This window comes from Elgaria multicarinata, chromosome 9 (genome assembly GCF_023053635.1).
Source record: "Elgaria multicarinata webbii isolate HBS135686 ecotype San Diego chromosome 9, rElgMul1.1.pri, whole genome shotgun sequence".
In the NCBI taxonomy this organism is placed as follows: Eukaryota; Metazoa; Chordata; class Lepidosauria; order Squamata; family Anguidae; genus Elgaria; species Elgaria multicarinata.
The window spans coordinates 14,452,725-14,471,684 of NC_086179.1; the positions used below are offsets into that span (position 1 = coordinate 14,452,725).

General features: G+C 43.5%; 1 protein-coding gene across 3 annotated transcripts in view; it reads right to left on the reverse strand.

Annotated features, from left to right (window-relative positions):
• BCAT1 (branched chain amino acid transaminase 1) overlaps nt 1–18,960 on the reverse strand; it is an 81,755-nt gene that overhangs the window by 20,311 nt on the left and 42,484 nt on the right. For 2 of the 3 annotated variants that reach the window (XR_010025854.1, XM_063134800.1), the window contains exons 3-5: nt 12,413–12,613; nt 8,995–9,051; nt 2,639–2,749 (exon numbers count right to left, since the gene is read on the reverse strand). Coding sequence is in view for 1 of the 3 variants with exons in the window: in XM_063134800.1 (XP_062990870.1) it covers nt 2,639–2,749; nt 8,995–9,051; nt 12,413–12,613 (369 nt within the window). In the remaining 2 variants the exon portion in view is untranslated. The remainder of the gene's footprint in view (nt 1–2,638; nt 2,750–8,994; nt 9,052–12,412; nt 12,614–18,960) is intronic. The other variant, XR_010025855.1, reaches the window with a different exon arrangement.

The window sequence follows — 18,960 nt, forward strand, 5'->3', positions numbered from 1 at the left end:
CCCTTTAGTCTTTGCTCAGTTGAAAATCAGTTGCTGTCCAGAGACAGAGTATTTCACGGCAGTTACGTAATTCAGCCCTGTAGCAGGATGTGTCTGCCTGCCTGCGTTTGAGCTTAATGTGCAGAAAGAACAGGAAGCCAGAATCTTGTATTCCAGGTATGCATTATTTCAACACAAAGAAAAAGGATGGGAACAGAATACCTTTCCAATCCCATATTTTTCTTTTGCTGCATAACAATAGAGATTACACACACGTGTACACACGTGTGTGTGTGTGGTGTATATTGCTTCCAGTTACACATGATACTTTTTATAGTTATCACCAGATTATTCATATCTGCCTGCCCAAGACCTGAGAACTGTCGGAGAAGCCCTTCTCTGTCCCCCACCAATGTGAGTTATACGCTATGGTGGGGCGTGGGAGAGGGCTTTCTCTGTTGTGGCACCCTGGCTATGTAATACTCTCCCCCTGGAGGCCCGACTGGCACCGGCACTGGCTTCATTTCAGTGCCAGGTTAAGACATGGCTTTTTAACAAAACCTTTGATGGCTAAATCCACCAGCCTGCACACTGTCTTGTTTTAATTAGCTTTTACTGTTTTAAAATTTCATACTGGTTTTTAACGTATTAATGGTATCATTTGTTTTAGAATTGTATATTTATTGTTCTATTTTATATGTATGATTTTATCTGTGAGATCTTTGTGATCTAGGGCGGGATATAAATGTTTTAATAAATAATAAATAAATAGTTAACACCTACTGTTGTGGTTGTACAAGAAACCCGGGAGAAATACTATAATAAGCCTGTGAGTAACCATTTGCCCGGCTGGCTGTGATGAGAATAAGGATGTACAAGAATTTCCTTCCATTTCGCAAATTATTTGAGTATGTCCCATTTGCAACCACTAACACAAATGGTTGTCATGGTAGCTGACGCCAGTCAAGTAACTCGCCCCAGAAAAGTAACTCGCCCAAGCACTTTAAGTACAAGCCAGAGCTCCAAAACACAAAACTATTGTTTTGAACTCACGGTTTGCTTCAGCACCTATTTCACTGAAAGAAAACAGATGAGGCTCAGAGAAAATTCACTGGGCTGAAAGTGCCACATAAGAACATAAGACATGCCATGCTGGATCAGACCAAAGGTCCTTCTAGTCCAGCTCTCTGTTCATACAGTGGCCAACCAGCTATCAACCAGGAGCCCACAAACAGGACATGGCACAACAGCACCCTCCCACCCATGTTCCCCAGCAACTAGTGTATACTTACTACCTCGGATACTGGAGGTAGCACATAACTATCAGGGCTAGTGGTCATTGATAGCCTTCCCCTCCTCCAGGAATCTATCCAATCCCCTTTTAAAGCCGTCCAGTACCATCCTGTGGTACTGAATACCATAGTTTAACTAAGCGCTGTATGAAGAAGTTCTTCCTTTTATTTGTCCTGAATCTCCCACCAATCACATCGGGACCAGAGGCATTCTGGGAAATAAAGATGGCCCCGGAGGATGGAGCCTCATTTTGCAGCATGTCAGTCTCCCAGTTTATTTATTTTTAAAAATGGAAAAGAATAAAATAAAAATCAAGAGGGGGCAGGGAGCCTAGTGGACACCAAGAGAGGGCACCACCTTGGAGGCCCCAACTCTGTTTCTTCGCCCTGTCTTATAATCTATCCATTTCCGCCCTTACGGCCCACCGTCATGTCTGCATGGGAATGAGGCCATGCAGCAACTCATGAGGGCATCCGTTCAGAGCGGGGTGCTGAGGAACAAATGTGCTTCCTGAGCAAGATCCCATCTATCTGGAAGATGCCTTTCGAAATGTGCATGAGAAAGCAATGCAGGAACATCTATATGAAAATCAGGGTGATCGTTTGGCTCCTGTATCTTTAACAGTTGTGTACAAAAAGGAATTTCAGCAGGTGTCCTTCATATGCATGCAGCACCTGCTGAAATCCCCACTTTGTCACCACAGTTAAAGCTGCAGGAGCCCTGCCCTCTTTTGTATCTGGCCACTCTAGCTATACTTTTCTATGCAACTGTTAAAGATACCCAAGGAGCCCTGTCCTCCTTTCCATATGGTCACCCTAATGAAAATATGAACAAATGTTTTTGCCACCCCTTAACAGCTGCGTTGCACACTTGACCCAGCCCATGAGGTCAACCCTGAACCAATTGGTACAAAGGTGGGTGTCTGCAAGACCAGTCCAGACTAAGCACTTGTTGGGCATTCAGTCAACCTTCACCGTCCCAGATTTTAGACAAAAGGGGAAATCCATGTTCCGTATCCGATACGCACTACCAGCGGTGTGTTACCGTCTACCCCATAATGGTCCTATTAGGAGATTGTTCCGCACGTTGTGCTCTGATTTTGCACGATAAGAGAGCTCTGTGTAAGTCACGGTCTTGCAGCCTCTTTAAACCACAGGCTGATCCAACAGTAAGATGACTTCTCACTGATTCTACCCCTGAGAAAGTTCCCTGGAAGGAGTGTTGTAAACATGGAGGAGAAGCATTCCTGGTATTTAACTAGCATTACCAGCTGCCATCCGTCTGTGAAAGGCTTCACTGACTAGGATAAAAATACTACCCTAAGCCGAAGGGGAAGACAGAAAAAGAAAATGTTTGCATTACGCACTGGCAAAGTTGCACGCACAGCTGACCGCAACATCCTATCCATGTTGAGTCTTGGTCGGAATAAGCGGATTTTCCCATCTACTCCTCGGTATGCCTTCATGCCTTCAAAAAGCTAAAGGGGAAAAAAGAACATGACAATTGCGAATGGCGTTACCAGTGATGACCAAATAAAACACTAAATCAAACGTTAAAACAAATACACGTCCTTTCAAAATGCTCTAAAAATAAATGCACACTAATTCAAAATAAGATGATTGATAGTTGTACATGTTCAAAACATTAAGCATTAAACGACAGCTAAATAACTCCTGCATTATTACACTCATGGTTAAAAAAAAAGGATTATTGCATTCAACTCTCCCCGTGCCTAATTTTACAAAAGAACCATCCGTCTATATAATCCTAACAGTTTATTAAGGGGGTCTGATGATGTGTTCGATTTCTCAGGGGGCGGGACTTCCTGATACAGACATTCTGTTTGACCCTTTAGGGCTGTGAGATTTAATTGGTGGATCAGCTAGACCCTGGGTACGTAACCTGTTTAGGGGGCGGGGGACAAAATTGCCTCCCACTGGGCTCTCCATCCACTGACATAATCACCCTACCCATTTTGTCTTTCTCCATATTAAGATGGTGCCTCTCTCAGCTTGGAGAACGAGGGCATGTTTAGCCTGGATAAGAGAAGATTGAGGGGAGACATGGTAGCACTCTTCAAATACTTGAAAGGTTGTCACACAGAGGAGGGCCAGGATCTCTCCTCGATCATCCCAGAGTGCAAGACACGGAATAATGGACTCAAGTTACAGGAAGCCAGATTCCAGCTGGATATCAGGAAAAACTTTCTGACTGTTAGAGCAGTATGACAATGGAACCAATAACCTAGGGAGGTGGTGGGCTCTCCCATACTAGAGGCATTCAGGAGGCAGCTGGACAACCATCTGTCAGGTATGCTTTAAGGTAGATTCCTGCAATGAGCAGGGGGTTGAACTCGATGGCCTTATAGGCCTCTTCCAACTCTACTATTCTATGATTCTTTGATTGTATGAGAGTTGGCTGGCACTGACCAGGCCTCCCCACTTAGCGCACTGTGCATCATCCCCATTTGGGTGGCATGTGACACACGCAACTGCGCTTCCTAATGCTGGCTGAGTTCCCAGCTTTGAACACCACGTGAAGGCAATGCATGAACAGATGCAACAAACTCTGGGAAGAACGCAAACAGATGCCACACACGAATGGACTCTCAACACTGGGAAGTTTCTGGCTTCACACACTGCATGTTACTAGACCTTAAGATGGTTAATCTGTACATTTTAAACCCGTAACTGCAAATTTAAAATGAGTCGAGCTGTAAATTAGGGGTCACGTGTTCCATTTTTGATGCTATGGGTCACCAGTTCAATGGTAATACCAAACTAGGCTTGTCATCATTTGAACAATTAAAACTGTCATTTTAAATGTTTAACTGTTTTAATATTGGAATATATTTAATATATTTTTAACTCTGTATACTTCTATTTATAGTTTTTAAATGTATATGTTTTAAATTTTGTAATGCCGCCTTGAGGCCCAGCATTGGACAAAAGGCAGGATATCAACATCATCATCATCATCATCAATCCTGGAGCTCTTGTACCCCCTTCTCACTAGGATTTCCAATTCTAATCTGTAGGAAAATGTCGATTGAGCTAACCCATTTTTTCTTTGGTTCAGATGTAATGGCAAACTATAGCTGGCCACGAAAGAGGAAGATTCAAAAGGCAGCATGCAATGGCAGAAAGGAGTTTGAGCTTTTGCTCACATATTATTCTGTCCAAACAAGCTCTACTTTGTTTTTGGTATGTCCCTAGCCCCATTCAGGTGTTCAAAATGAACACGTCAAGCGGGCACTGGGACCGCGTCTGCAAGCCCCACCCATGCCTGACTAGGCTTGAGACAGATTAGAAGGGGACTTCTGTAATCCGCCCAGAGAGCTTCGGCTATTGGGCAGTATAGAAATGCAATAAAATAAATAAATAAATAATTTCTATGCCTGTTTTGATTGAACTCACACAGAAGCCCCCAAGCTATCAGGAAGCCAACATTTATCATGGTTCTTGATCATGAGTGAGTGTGCCCCGTCTGAAGCTCTGAACGTGAGTTCGTCTCCAACGAAAATATGGTCGAACACGTGCTCGCATTTGTCTCATTCCCAACTCCCGGTTCGATTTGTGCAAATTTCCTAATTTTCACAAATTTCCACTATGGACTGAATCAGCCCTACTTTTGTCTCTGGAAGAAAGTTGTGCCAATTAGGGGGAACGCCTGCCGACCGTCCATTTGATCGCCACTTGATTTGTGCACGTGTCCCACTCGGGCAGAGTGAGCAGCGATCTCAAACCGGAATCGGGCACACGGCAAGCGGCAAGGTGATGCCCAAAGATTCCCGATCATCTCGAACGGGCTAGTTTGCCAATTCCTAGCAGAGGCAAAATGCATTCAGCCGACCATGTGTAGATGCCACCTTTAGATCTTCGCACAGAAGGCACGAAGGTCTGGAACTCCCTTTCTAAGGATGAGGATGTTGGGGTGGGGCTAACATACGTGACACATGCCCCCCCCACTCCCCCTCTTCACACATTAGGAACCTAGGAAGGTACTTTACAATGAGTCAGACCCTTGGTCTGTCGAGCCCAATATTGTCAACACTGACATATTGTCTCCAGCGGTTCAGGCAGGATTCCACCGTCACCCTACCTGGAGAAGCCAGAGATTGAACCTGGGAACTTCAGAATGCAAAGCAAGGGCTCTACCACTCCGTGAACACCTGTAGACTATTGCGATAAAAGAATGAAGCAGCATATATTGAACAGAAACTCTCTTTCTAACCATGACTGGTAGATGTTCAGTGCAATCCTATGCATGATCATTTAGAACCAAGTCGCCCTGTGTTCAATGGGATTTACTCCCTAGTAAGGGTGGAATTGCCACCTTTGCTTATTAAATTCCCAGAATTCCTTAAGTATCTCAGTATCAAAATCCCAACAGATCTTTGACATTTTCTTCCTTTTTTTGGCCACCACAGCTGCAAACTATCTTTGCATTCATGGGGACTAGAAACCTACTTGATTTGTAAACCAAAGTTGGAATCCTCAAGGTTTTAACAAGGGCCTGTGAGCAGCACCACACGCAGCCTTCGGAGGCTGTATGCCGTTCTCCCCAGTCTACAGACAAGCATGCAGAACTTGCTCTCCTGTGGTACCAAAATGTGTTGCGGTTCCAAGCTCTCTCGCTGGAGTGTGAGACAATAAAGAGGTCTGCCAAGTAATCCACAAAGCTTTATTCAGTAAATAAACATCTGTTTGCACCTCAAGAGAATTTAAACCTAGGAACCTTCCTCTAGGCTAACACTTGGCTAAACTAAGCAAGACAACTGTCCTTTCAACAAAGGCGGTGGTCTTTTCCCTGAGTCCCTATCACTTCAAGGAGGCTTTGAAGAGGACTTTGGCGAGAGACTAGCTGAGCTGACCGCCTCTCACCTACCTCTAGCTCCGCCCATTTGAACCTTCGCTGTACTCTGGGATCGGTCAGCTCTGAAGTCCCTTCCCCGTTGGAGGGTTCCTGAGTTCCCACAGACTGTGTGTTGTTAATGTTCTCACTGATAAGGTCCTGTGAAGATTCCTCCCTGGGAGAATCACCTCCTCCATTGCCTGTGTAAGGTGGGACGTTTCTAGTCCGGTTTCTTCAGCTTCCGAATACGTTTCTGATTTATAGCCTGAAACTCCTTCCCCGCATCAAGGGGAACAGGCCTGGTCATGACAATATGGCCCTCTGGGATTGCTCCAAAGGCCCCACCCCCTTCCACTGGCCCCACCCCTTTCCCTTGACCAGCTTTTGCATGTTCTCCTCCTGCCCCACATACATTCCAAAAAGTTAAAATGCCTCTCTTAAAGGTTAGTTACCAGCAGAAAGAACTTTACACTATATGCTGGTATTTTGGCACTGCTCCTTTTGCCTTTTGCCCCAGACACCACGGCCCTAACAGCTTCTCCAATATGGAATTTGCCCCTCAGGCAGAAAGAAGTTCAACAGCTCTGCTACAGACTAGGGTGACCGTATGGAAAGGAGGACAGGGCTCCTGTATCTTTAAGAGTTGTATTGAACAGGGAATTTCAGCAGGTGTCATTTGTATACATGCAGCACCTGGTGAAATTCCCTTTTCATTGCAACAGTTCAGGAGCCCTGCCTGCTTTTGCACCAGATCACCCTACTACAGACAGAAAAGCTGAACTTTCAATTGGAAAGGAAGTTGCTACTAGGACCATCTTGGTGTCCCTGGTTTAAATGGCTCCCCCGGGGTTCTTACACAGTTCGGTGAAGCTGAAGAGTTATTTCTTATCCCAGCTGCATAGTTGATGGAAGATACATCATCATCTCAGACTGTTCCTTATTCTTATTACTAGCTGTTACTAAAATATGCCTCAGAGTTTGGAGGGGAACCAAGAACGAAATCATTGTCCAAGAACAAAAAGGCCTTACTCTGGCCTCTTCCAGCTGCTCCTGGAAGGGTGGAAAGCGTCTCTCAAAACTTGCACCGCCCAACTCAGCCTTTTCAGTAGCGAAGGGGAAAGCAGCGGGGAGTTCCGGGCACGCTGGCCGCACTGAAAACAGCTGCTTGCAATTACTAGTGGGAGGGATTTTCCCACTGCAAAGAGAAACAGAGCTGGGAATGGGAGGTGGAGTGGCGCAAGGGTGAAGAGTGTGAGCTAGAAGTCCCAGGTTCAAATCTCACTTCAGCCATAAAAACGCAAGAAGAGCCCTGCTGGATCAGACCAAGGGTCCATCTAGGCCATTATTCTCTTCACACAGTGGCCAATCAGCTGCCCATGAGAAACCCACAAATCAGGACACAGGTGCAACAGCACCCTCTCACCCATATTCCCCAGCAACTGGTGTACATGGACATACTGCCTCTGATATTCGTTTTTATTTATTTATTCATGGCATTTATATACCAGTGAATATAGCAAAATCTCTCAGCAGTTCATACTGGAGGTAGCATACAGCCATCAGGACTAAAGATTCTTTTTTTAAGTATTGGATGAATGAATAAAATATCATGAAAAGGGTTCCCTTTTCATGATATTTTGGTACATCTCAAAGTTGCCTACACTGTACTCCTTTCATCGCCAGCTGAAGACCTTTTTATCCTCTCAGTATTTTAACACTTAATTTTAACTTAAATTTAAATTTTACTGTTTTAACTCTGTATTTTAATCTTATATCCATTTTGCTGCGTGGTTTTATCCTGGTTGTGCTTTTTATACTGTATTTTGTATTTGTGCTTTTAACCTGTTGGTTGTTTTATTATGGTTTTAATTTTTGTGAACCGCCCAGAGAGCTTCGGCTATTGGGCGGTATAAAAATGTAATAAATAAATAAATAAATAAATAAATATACAGGAGGAGGCAGCCTTTAAAAAGTTATGATGAGCCAAACCCGTTAAGGCCAGTTTGAGACCAGCTATGGGCCTGGTTGCCTAGGCCCGATCTACACCAAGCAGGATATAACACTTTAAAAACGTTTTGAAAACAGTATATGTAATGTGTCCTGGGCCTGAACAGTTGTCATAACCATTATAAACTGTTATAAGCAGTAGTGTAGATCTGCCCTAGCCAAAGAGCCAGAAAAGCTCCCAGGCTGTAATCCTACACCCACTTTCCTGAGAGTAAGCCCCATTGAATTCAATGGGATTTATGTATGAGTAGACACACGTACAGGATCAAGCTGTCATAACTTTCCTTCTTTTACAGCTCATGCATGTAGTAGGGTGGCCACTTACGAATTGCCCCAAAAGAGGAAATGCACCACCAAAGGACAAAAGATAACATCCATTGGCATGAAATTTGCATGTGCTAACTTATATGCATAGATGCAAATTTAGAAATAGTTATTATAAATAGACTGTGACCAGATGAGTGCCCACCTGATCAGTTTGTTGTCCAGGTGCAAAGCGCTGATGGGCTACAGCAGTTCTTTAAATTGGAATGGGACTGAGCAGGCCTTCAAATAGAGGACCGCTCTCTGTAAAAGAAGACAAATGGCCACCCTACCATGTTTATTCATGTGACCATGCATAGGACAGCAGCTTGTTTTTACGCGTTTTATTGGTAAGGCTGACGTAGGGCTGTTATGGATGGATCCGCACAAACAAACAAAACGAATGACAATCAGGCTTCTGCCACGTGTTTGCAACACACAAGCTAGGCCACGTAGATAGCCGGCAGAACCAGGGTTTTCAAAGGAGACACAGACCACAGAAAATGGAAAGAGGGTGGAATAGGGAATGGCAAAAGTGTCGTCTGATGTTATACCCACTGTGTATTCATTGAGCCAAAGCATTTGGAGCAGTTTCGCCTCTGTCAGTCCTCTTGGCTAGAGGAAATGTGATGCAAAAAAGGGTTTAAAAAAAAAAGGAAAGAAAAAGAAAATCAATGTGGGGGGGATATATATATATAAAAAGAAGAAGAACATATTCATTATTAGCAATGAAGAGTTCAGATACTGGGTGTTACAGCAACAATGCTACTTTGAGAGAGACCAACGTCCAGGACTCAGCGTGGTTCTTTGCTCTGCCTAAAAACAGGGAGCCCAGAATGCACCCTTTCCCAACATGGTACCGCCCAGAAGTGTCGGACTGCAACTCCCAGAATCCCCAGCCAGTGTGATCAATGGCTGGGGAATATGGGAGTTGCCATCCAGTACACCTGGAGGGCATCAGGTGGGGAAAGACTGCTGTAATGCATCTACATCTCCTCAGCCAGAAAGACATGGGGCGGAAAAATCACAAGACTGGCATTTGGGAGGCAAGAGGTTTTTAGAAAAATGATTAAAAAACAAAGGGGACAAGAAAGTAGAATGATCCCAAGCAGAGTCTTCTCAGGGGGCTTAAAGGGTTGGTGGGGAAAGGGTTAGGGGCCAGATTCTCTTTCCCACCTCACTCTCCGAAAAGCTCGGGGAGTACCGTGACGCCAAAATGAATTTACCTTTTTAAAATTTGCAGTAGGATTAAAAAAGAAAATCCACATGTAACACCCATTTTCTCCACATGCTCCTTGGCAGCAAAAACGTGCCCTTAACTGAGGCTCTGACACAAATGGAAGTATAACATATGTTGTTCTTATGGACACCGAAACGGCAAAGTTTGGCACTAAACGCCTCGACTGTCAACCACGCTGGCTTCTGGCGGTTACCAATTCATTGTCCTCCAGGTAGGAAGTCATTTTTGGTTTCAAACCTTCATCCGTGCTATGCCACCAAGGAAGAGTTCATAGTACAGCAGAATCAGGGCTGGCGGCAAGGGTAGGCCTGGTTGGGCACCTGTCATGGGGCCACACCCCAGCATCTTCACTGGCAAGAACACCCTGGAGATGCCCCTCTCCTTCACCACCACTGTTCATCTGCTTCTCACTTGGGCCCAGACAATGGCGGTGAGGAGGAAGAGAAGCAGAAGATGCCACTGCCTGCTTCCACAATGGCTCTCTGCCTGTCAAGCAAGCAAGCGGTGGTAGCCATGATGAGGAAGTGCAGGACACAGAATAATGGGCTCAAGTTATAGGAAGCCAGATTACAGCTGGACATCAGGAAAAACTTCCTGACGGCTAGAACAGTACAACAATGGAACTAATTACCTAGGGAGGTTGTGGGCTCTCCCACACTGGAGGCCTTCAAGAGGCAGCTGGACAACCATCCGTCAGGAACGCTTTAAGGTGGATTCCTGCATTGAGCAGGGGGTTGGACTCAATGGCCTTATAGGCCTGTTCCAACTCTACTATTCTGTGAGTCTATTATTCTAGGAAGAGGATGAGGAGAAATAGCAGCTGGTGACTATGGCAATGAGAAGGTAGATTCTCACTGACAGAGGAGCTGTCTTGTCTACAGGCACTGAAAAATCAAGAGCCATGGGCACTGAACTGAACCATTGGGAAGTTGGCAGGGTGGCAACTGGCATAGTCTTCACAACGCACCTTCATCAGTTGGTCCCCGGAGCACCAAATGATGACTGTATGGGCAAATGAGCCATCATGGGCCAAACATGACAAGTGGCACTTTGATACGATCTCAACTGCAACGCTTTCACTAGAGTTGGTGGACAGCTTCATCTTCAAGTCATCCCGTTTCGAGTAATCAAATAATATGTGTACAGGTGTGTGACCTGGCCTTACAGTATATCATAAAACATGGGTAGGGATGTATTCAGATGTTTGGGTGTAATTTGCCATGGGGGGGGGGAGTGTTCAATATTTTGATTTTACCTCCAGAATAATTCTCGTAGTTTTTTTTAACTACTGTATTTTGTATTTGTGTTTTAACCTGTTGTGTTCAACATTTTGATTTTACCTCCAGAATAATTCTCGTAGTTTTTTTAACTACTGTATTTTGTATTTGTGTTTTAACCTGTTGGTTGTTTTATTATGGTTTTAATTTTTGTGAATCGCCCAGAGAGCGTCGGCTATTGGGCGGTATAAAAATGTAATAAATAAATAAATAAAAATATATAAGAAGCAGGCAGGGGTGATGGGAAACACTAGTAAGTCATGTGATTACACAGGGTGGGGTTTCCCGCCAAATGTATGCAAAATCACTGCATATTAGGGATGATACAGGGTTAACTCTAGAATTGTGGGTTTGATCCAATGCCATATTGACTCCAGGAGCCTTCTTATCTGGTTGGTTATTCTTGCCATGATTGATCTTCCATATCAGTTGTGAAGGACTAGAGGCCTACCATGCCAACAAGGGACATCTGGAAACCTGATATACCCAATACCTCCAACCTCCCATTCTTGGCCACTAAGCAAATGTTAAGTGATGACAGTAGTAGCAGTAAACCGCAAAGGTCTTAAGACAGCCATCGTAAATAAAGAGATGGTGCCATTGGTGTATCACAAATTAGCCTACTGCCATGTTGACAAGCCGCAGAGTAAATGTGATTATCTGGAAACCTATTGAGTAGCCCAGCAGAACCTAGGTTCCCAAGGCAAGATTGTAGACTAATACTACACATTTTGGGGTGATGTGTGGGTGCTACTGTATTTTTCTCCCCAGTAAAATGCATTCTATAAACCAGGCTGACCATATGAAAAGGAGGACAGGGCTCCTGTATCTTTAACCAGCTTTAGTCCCAGTACTGGAGAAAAGGCAGAATAACAACAACTACTACTACTACTACTTAACAGTTATATTGAAAAGGGGAATTTCTGCAGGTGTCATTTGTATGCATGCAGCACCTGGTGAAATTCCCTCTTCATCACAACAGTTAAAGCTGCAGGAACCCTGCCCTCTTTTGTATTTGGTCATGCTAGGCAGGGCTCCTGCAGCTCTAACTGTTGTGACGAAGAGGGAATTTCACCAGGTGCTGCAAATGACACCTGCTGAAATACCTTTTTCAGCACAACTGTTAAAGACACAGTAGCCCTGTCTTCCTTTTCATATAGTCAACCTATTATAAACTGCTGATTTGATGTCATCACATTGGCATTTCTCCCCTTAACTACATATAGCCAGGGAGATAAAGTTCAGCAACAACCACACGTCTCTCGATAATGTGAAGTCTGGGGACCCATTCACTCTTCATTCCTCTACAACTACCACCACCACCACCACCACCACCACGTAGATTTGGGCACCTTGCATTAAACCACTGAAACAAAAGTAAAAACATGTCATGATTATTATTATTTTTTTAAAAAAATACAAACATGAAGTACCCTACTTCATCCTGTGCTGTACTCACTTCTACGGCATAGTGAAAAGCTGAAATAGCAGGATGTAGAGAAAGGTTCTCCAAGGGCTTAATAAGAGGTGATTCCCAACCAGAAGCTAACGACCATTCTATGAATAGCATGTTGTCTGTGAAAACAGTTCCAAACACCAAGCCGTTGGGGTCTGGCTTTTCTTTGAAAGTGGTAGACGGGTTGATTACTAGGTCAGCAGCCTGCAGGGAGAGAAGAGTGAAAAGTGAAGCATAAAACAGATATAGAACAGATATAGGTAAACCACTCAGAGATTTGATTATATTAGGTGATATACAGGTCTCATAAATAAATAAAACAAAAGATATATTGATTATGTTACAGTGAAACTATTCCAAAATCAGAGGACACCAAAAAAAAAAGGGGGGGGGAGGTTTTGCATGTGACATTTGCTGTGGGGAAAACCCAACATGTAATCATGACACAATCATAGCCCATGTAAAGTCAGTATAAGGCACTGGGGTGTCTTATATTGAACTGGGACTTCCTTATCTCCTTCAGCACCAGAGTTCTGTGCCTATACCAATCAGGCAGACTGAGCTTTGTGCTGGTAAGAGCCATCTAGGCAGAAGTACCAGCCTACCTGAGCGCTCAAGTCACTTGACCCCAAAAAGGCCAATCCCTGTCCAACAGGCCTTACAAATCCCTGGCTTCAAACCTTGCTCCTCAGTCCTAGCAACACAGCCTGTGTCTAGGATGACAATATGGAAAGGAGGAGAGGGCTCCTGTATCTTTAACGGTTTAATAGAAAGGAGAATTTCAGCAGGTGTCATTTGTATGCATGAAGCACTGGGTGAAATTCTGTCTTCATCACAACAGTGAAAGCTGCAGGAGCCCTGCCCTCTTGACCAGATACAAAGGAAGGAAGGACTCCAGCAGCTTTTAACTGCTGTGATGAAGAGGGAATTTCACCAGGTGCTTCATGCATACATATGATACCTGATGAAATTCCCTCTTCAATACAACAGTTAAAGATACAGGAGCACTTTCCTCCTTTCCATATAGTCACTCTACTTGCGTCTGCTCCTGGTCCTTAATTCTTCTGTAGAACTTAACCACTGCCTGGTTCTGATCACACATTTGTTGTTAGATCAATGTGTTGATCTAACACATTGGCTTCCAGCTACTCCGAGTCTTGTTATCTTGGCCCCTGCGTTGGACTAACTAGCAGACCACCTTCCCCCACACATAGCCAGGCAACCCTTAAAATCATCAGAGGAGCCTAGCTGGTCATTCCGAAACTACTGAAATGTCGCCAGGCAATACCTTGACAGAAGGCCTTCTCAGTAGTGGCACCCACCCATTGAAAACCCTCCCTCGTGCAGCTCTGGAGGCAGAAAATGTGACATCTTTTAAACTAGGGTGACCATATGAAAAGGAGGACAAGGATCCTGTATCTTTAACTGTTGCATAGAAAAGGGAATTTCAGCAGGTGTCATTTGTATGCATGCAGCACTTGGCAAAATTCCCTCTTCATCACACCAGTTAAAGCTGCAGGTGCCCTGCCCTCTTTTAAATCTGGTCACTCTAGTATAGCTCCTGCAGCTTTCACTGTTGTGATGAAGAGGGAATTTCACCAGGTTCTCTATATGACACCTGCTGAAATTCTCTTTTCTATGCAACTGTTAAAGATACAGGAGCCCAGTCCTCCTTCCCATATGGTCACCCTACCTTCACATCTAAATCAATCCTTCCAACACGAACTTTGTAGTTGGCCCTAAGTAAAATGGACACCACAGAAACAAAAGCTGCAAACTCACACTTCTTTGTTACACATTTTAGACAGCCGAATAACAGTTAGGCTTACATGGTAAATATTTCTGCAGCGTCCCAGATTTTCTTATACAAAAGAGAGTCTCAGGGCTGCAATTTGACAGCTGTTTCCTGTCTGTCTTCATCCCACAACCCAAACCATTTCATGAAGTCTTTCATTTCCCATGTGCCCTAAACTCTAGCTGGCTGCTTGTCAGCCACCCGCAGAAAAATCTGTGGGGAGGTCTAGTGCTCGGCCAAAATTTATCAGAAAAGAATGCAGAGTCTCTTTAGCCTGGTGCACAAATCACCCTTTTACAAAAGCGTCACTTCCCTGAATCCAACCCACAATACTGCAACATTAAATGAGCATTATTCCACTTCTCAATCACTGATAGGAGCAGAAATGTAGAAGCTAAAAAGTGTTTTGTTGTGGGTTTGGTCAGTCACCATCATTCCACGTTTTTTCACCAAAAAGGGTATCAGATGTGCAGCACCTGTGAAGCGCTTCCCCATAACCAGCTGATAGAGGTATGCAAAAGAAGAGAGTTTCCTGACAAAGGCAGCATTTGCCAAGAAAAGAAAAAACGGAGGGGAAATCCATTTCCCACTTCAGCTCTTATTTTATGGTTTTACATTTATGCTCTGTCTTTCTGCACCAGGTATCCAAGGTAGTTAACAATAATAATAGACAAAGACAGTATAAACTAAATAAAATCACAATTAAAACATACATTTAAAAAAAAAAAAACAAGAGCAGAGAAAAGCAATGAAGTTAAAATTCAAAGGAGTAATTGAACAAATAAATCCAAAGAACAAATACAGCGAAGACTGAATCACCTCAGTAGGCCAAAGGCCTATCTAAATAAGAAGGCCTTCTCTACCTGATAAAATGCAAACTGAGAGGAGGCTAGATGGGCCTCCATGGGGATGGCGTTCCAAAGCCTAGGTGCAGCTACTGAGAAGTGTGATGTAGTGGGTGACTTTGGGCCGGTCACTGGCTTTCAGCCTAGCCAATTTCAGAGGGTTGTTGTGAGCTGAAATGGAGAAGAGGCTGATAATGTAAGCTGCCTTCAGTTCCTTGGAAGAGGAAAAAAAGTACTACTAATAATAATAATAATAATAATAGGAAAGGTCACAATTATTCCATTAGTCACATCAATCACCAGCATCACATCAAAAAACTATACAGAAAACCTTCAAAAACTGGGCCTACCAAAATACATCTACACCAACATCCAAAAAGCAGTCAAAATATGCTCAATTGTTAGGAAATCAGTAAAAAAAACAGCATGACTTGGCAAAGCCCGACATGTCCATCTAGAAATACCGCTGCGAGCAAGAAAAGAAATGATGATGATGATGATGATGATGATGATAGGGTGACCATATGAAAAGGAGGACAGGGCTCCTGTATCTTTAACAGTTGCTTAGAAAAGGGAATTTCAGCAGGTGTCATTTGAATATATGGAGAACCTGATGAAATTCTGTCTTCATCACAACAGTTAAAGGTGCAGGAGCTATACTAGAGTGACCAGATTTAAAAGAGGGCAGAGCTCCTGCAGCTTTAACTGTTGTGATAAAGAGGAAATTTCCCCAGATTCCCCATATATACGAATTACACCTGCTGAAATTTCCTTTTCAATACAACTCTTTTCATATGGTCACCATATGATGATGATGATAAGGTGCCCTGCCCTCTTTTAAATCTGGTCACTCTAAGATAGCTCCTGCAGCTTTAACTGCTGTGATGAAGAGGGAATTTCACCAGGTTCTCCATATAGACAAATGACACCTGCCGAAATTCCCTTTTCTATGCAATTGTTAAAGATACAGGAGCCCTGTCCTCCTTTTCATATGGTCACCCTATAATAGCCTTCCCCATGCCACTGAAAAACAAGACTTAGATATCAGCAGGACATAAGAGAAGGGCATCTCCTGAAGACCTTAAAACCAGTGCAGTGTCTTAAGTTGCTTACTGGAGAGTTAGAAACAAACAATGAGAACTTGTTATCTGGTATGCCAAAACAAATGCAAAATCTAAGTTTAGAGCATTGCTCTGTGATAAAAGAGCCCGATCCTTTTGACCCAGGAAAGGGGTAAAGAAAGGCGGTCCCGCTCTCATGACGCAAGGCTAACGAACATGAAGCAGCCCAAGGTTAACGTTTCCTGCGCAAGCTCAGATTTCCTCTGTGACCTTGGAAAAGGTGCTTAATCTCTCACGTTTCAACTTCCAAACTCAGCAGCCATAAGAAACTTCTCCTTTTTAATTCACATCCAAGAATCGTCTGCCAAGCAGAGGCCCTGAATGCTCATACACTGAGCTTTTCTGTAAATATCTCTGGGTGTAATGGGAGCGTTTGCTTTGGCTTTCCATTTTCTTCAGGATGCTCCAAACACAAAGAGCTCTCTATCATCAATAGCATTTCAGCATAGATTTATTTTATTTATTTATTTTTAAAAAGTGTGCTAACTACATGAAAAGCATCATGTGTGACATCAGCACCGATATTGTAGCATGTGCAATCAGAATACACTTTCAAGAAAGCGTGCCAACTGCATATCACTTGCACTCACCTCACACACACCTCTATTACACTATGGCTTGGTTCAGACATAATGCGTACAAGCCTGTATGCGTCTCTAGCTTGTATGTTCCTAACCTCTCCTTCTCTGGCATGGGAGCAAGAAGATGAAAGCATCCACTTCCTGTTATAACTAATTAGAATTCCTTATTACTTCCAAACTGGTGGGATATGGGACAACACTGGTTAGTTTAAACTATGGTTAGTGAATAAGCCAGGATCATAAACTATGGTTTGATCCTGGCTTGTTTCAGTAAATTAGGGGTGGACAGCTGTAGGAAGCCCAGGGGGCATTTTTGACCCCCAATCTCCCCCACAGGCTGTGGTACCGCCACTGCTACATTGAGGATTTCTATAGGACACCAGCAGTGGCAACAAAAATAAACTGATGAATTACTTACCAGTTTTTAGCAGCACAGTGCTACAGAATGCTACACTGTCTAAAATTAGCTTGGAGACAAGCTCTTGCAGCCATGAATTTCACTGACACAGCAGCCACCACAGCAGGGGGCAGCAGGGGGGACATGTGGCCTGCAGACTGTGTGTTGCCCACCCCTGCAGTAAACCAAAGTAAAAAAAATAAACAGAATTTCTCTAATTCAGACTAGGGTTGGACAGATCACTTTTGCATGTCTTCATTCATAGATCTGTTCCATTTCCTCATATATCTGCAATATTTTTTTAAAAAACAAAAAACGTGCGCTTTCTCCCTAGACATATGGGGGTTTTCTGGTCTATATTTTAACCTAAAATACACATTTCATAGGCATTTTGGTGCAATTCTGAGCCGAGAACTGTATCACAAAATTCATAGAGTATGAAAAATGAAGGATAATTCTGTTTTGATCCTTGCATTAGTCTCCAGGAAGTAAAAATCAGGACAGGTAACTTGAAATTAGAGAGCAAACAAAATTCTTGAGTATCTCTTGCAATGACAAAATCTGATTAGTTTAAAATATGAAGTGGATGCTTCTAATCTCCCCCATGCAGCCAGGACAGAAGAGGGGAACGGAGTGGGGAGCGTATAAGCCTGAGCAGACTATGAATATGTAATAGTAGGGTGATCATATGGGAAGGAGGACAGGGCTTCTGTATCTTTAACAGCTGTGTAGAAAAGGAAATTTCAGCAGGTGTCATTGGTATGCATGCAGCCCCTGGTGAAATTCCCTCTTCATCACAACAGTTAAAGCTGCAGGAGCCCTGCCCTCTTTTATACCTGGTCACTCTAGCAGAGCTCCTGCAGCTTTAACTCTTGCAATGAAGAGGGAAGCCCTGTCCTCCTTTCCATATGGTCACCCTATTTAAAACTACGGTTTAGAACTAGTCTGAACTGAACCACTGAGGACACGTCAGGAAGCCTCGGTCACTTGAAGCTGACCAACACATGTACATGCAGTGATGCTTTATCTGGTGCCTCAGAGCATTGCAGGGAATGTAAAATTAGGGTGACCATATGAAAAAGAGGACAAGGCTCCTGTATCTTTAGCAGTTGCATAGAAAAGGGAATTTCAGCAGGTGTCATTTGTATATACGGGGAACCTGGTGAAATTCCCTCTTCATCACAACAGTTAAAGCTGCAGGAGCTATACTAGAGTGACCAGATTTAAAAGAGGGCAGGGTACAGCACCTGCAGCTTTAACTGTTGTGATGAAGAGGGAATTTCACAAGGGGCTGCATGCATACCAATGACACCTGCTGAAATTTCCTTTTCAATACAACTGTTAAAGGTACAGGAGCCCTGTCTTCCTTTTCATATGGTCACCCTAGTAAAATGGCAGCCCAGGACACGTATCACTGTCAGCTGATTCTGCTGGGGTTTGTGGGCCCTGGCAGCTGCATGGGGATATGAGTGCTGCCCCTGGCTCTATCAGCCTAGGATAGTTTGGTTGCCTGTATCATCCTGCAAAGCGACATGCAGTATTTTATAACACAGCAGGTACTGCTCATAATACTGTATTCTTTTCGTCGCCAGCTGAATACCTTTTTATTTTCTCAGTATTTTAACACCTAATTTAACTTAAATTTTAAATTTTGCTGTTTTAATTCTGTATTTTAATCATGTATCAATTTCTGCTGTGTGGTTTTATCCTGGTTGTGCTTTTTATATTGTATTTTGTATTTGGGTTTTTAGATTGTTGGTTGTTTTATTATGTTCCTCATGGTTTTATCCTTTGGCTATCGGGCGGTATATG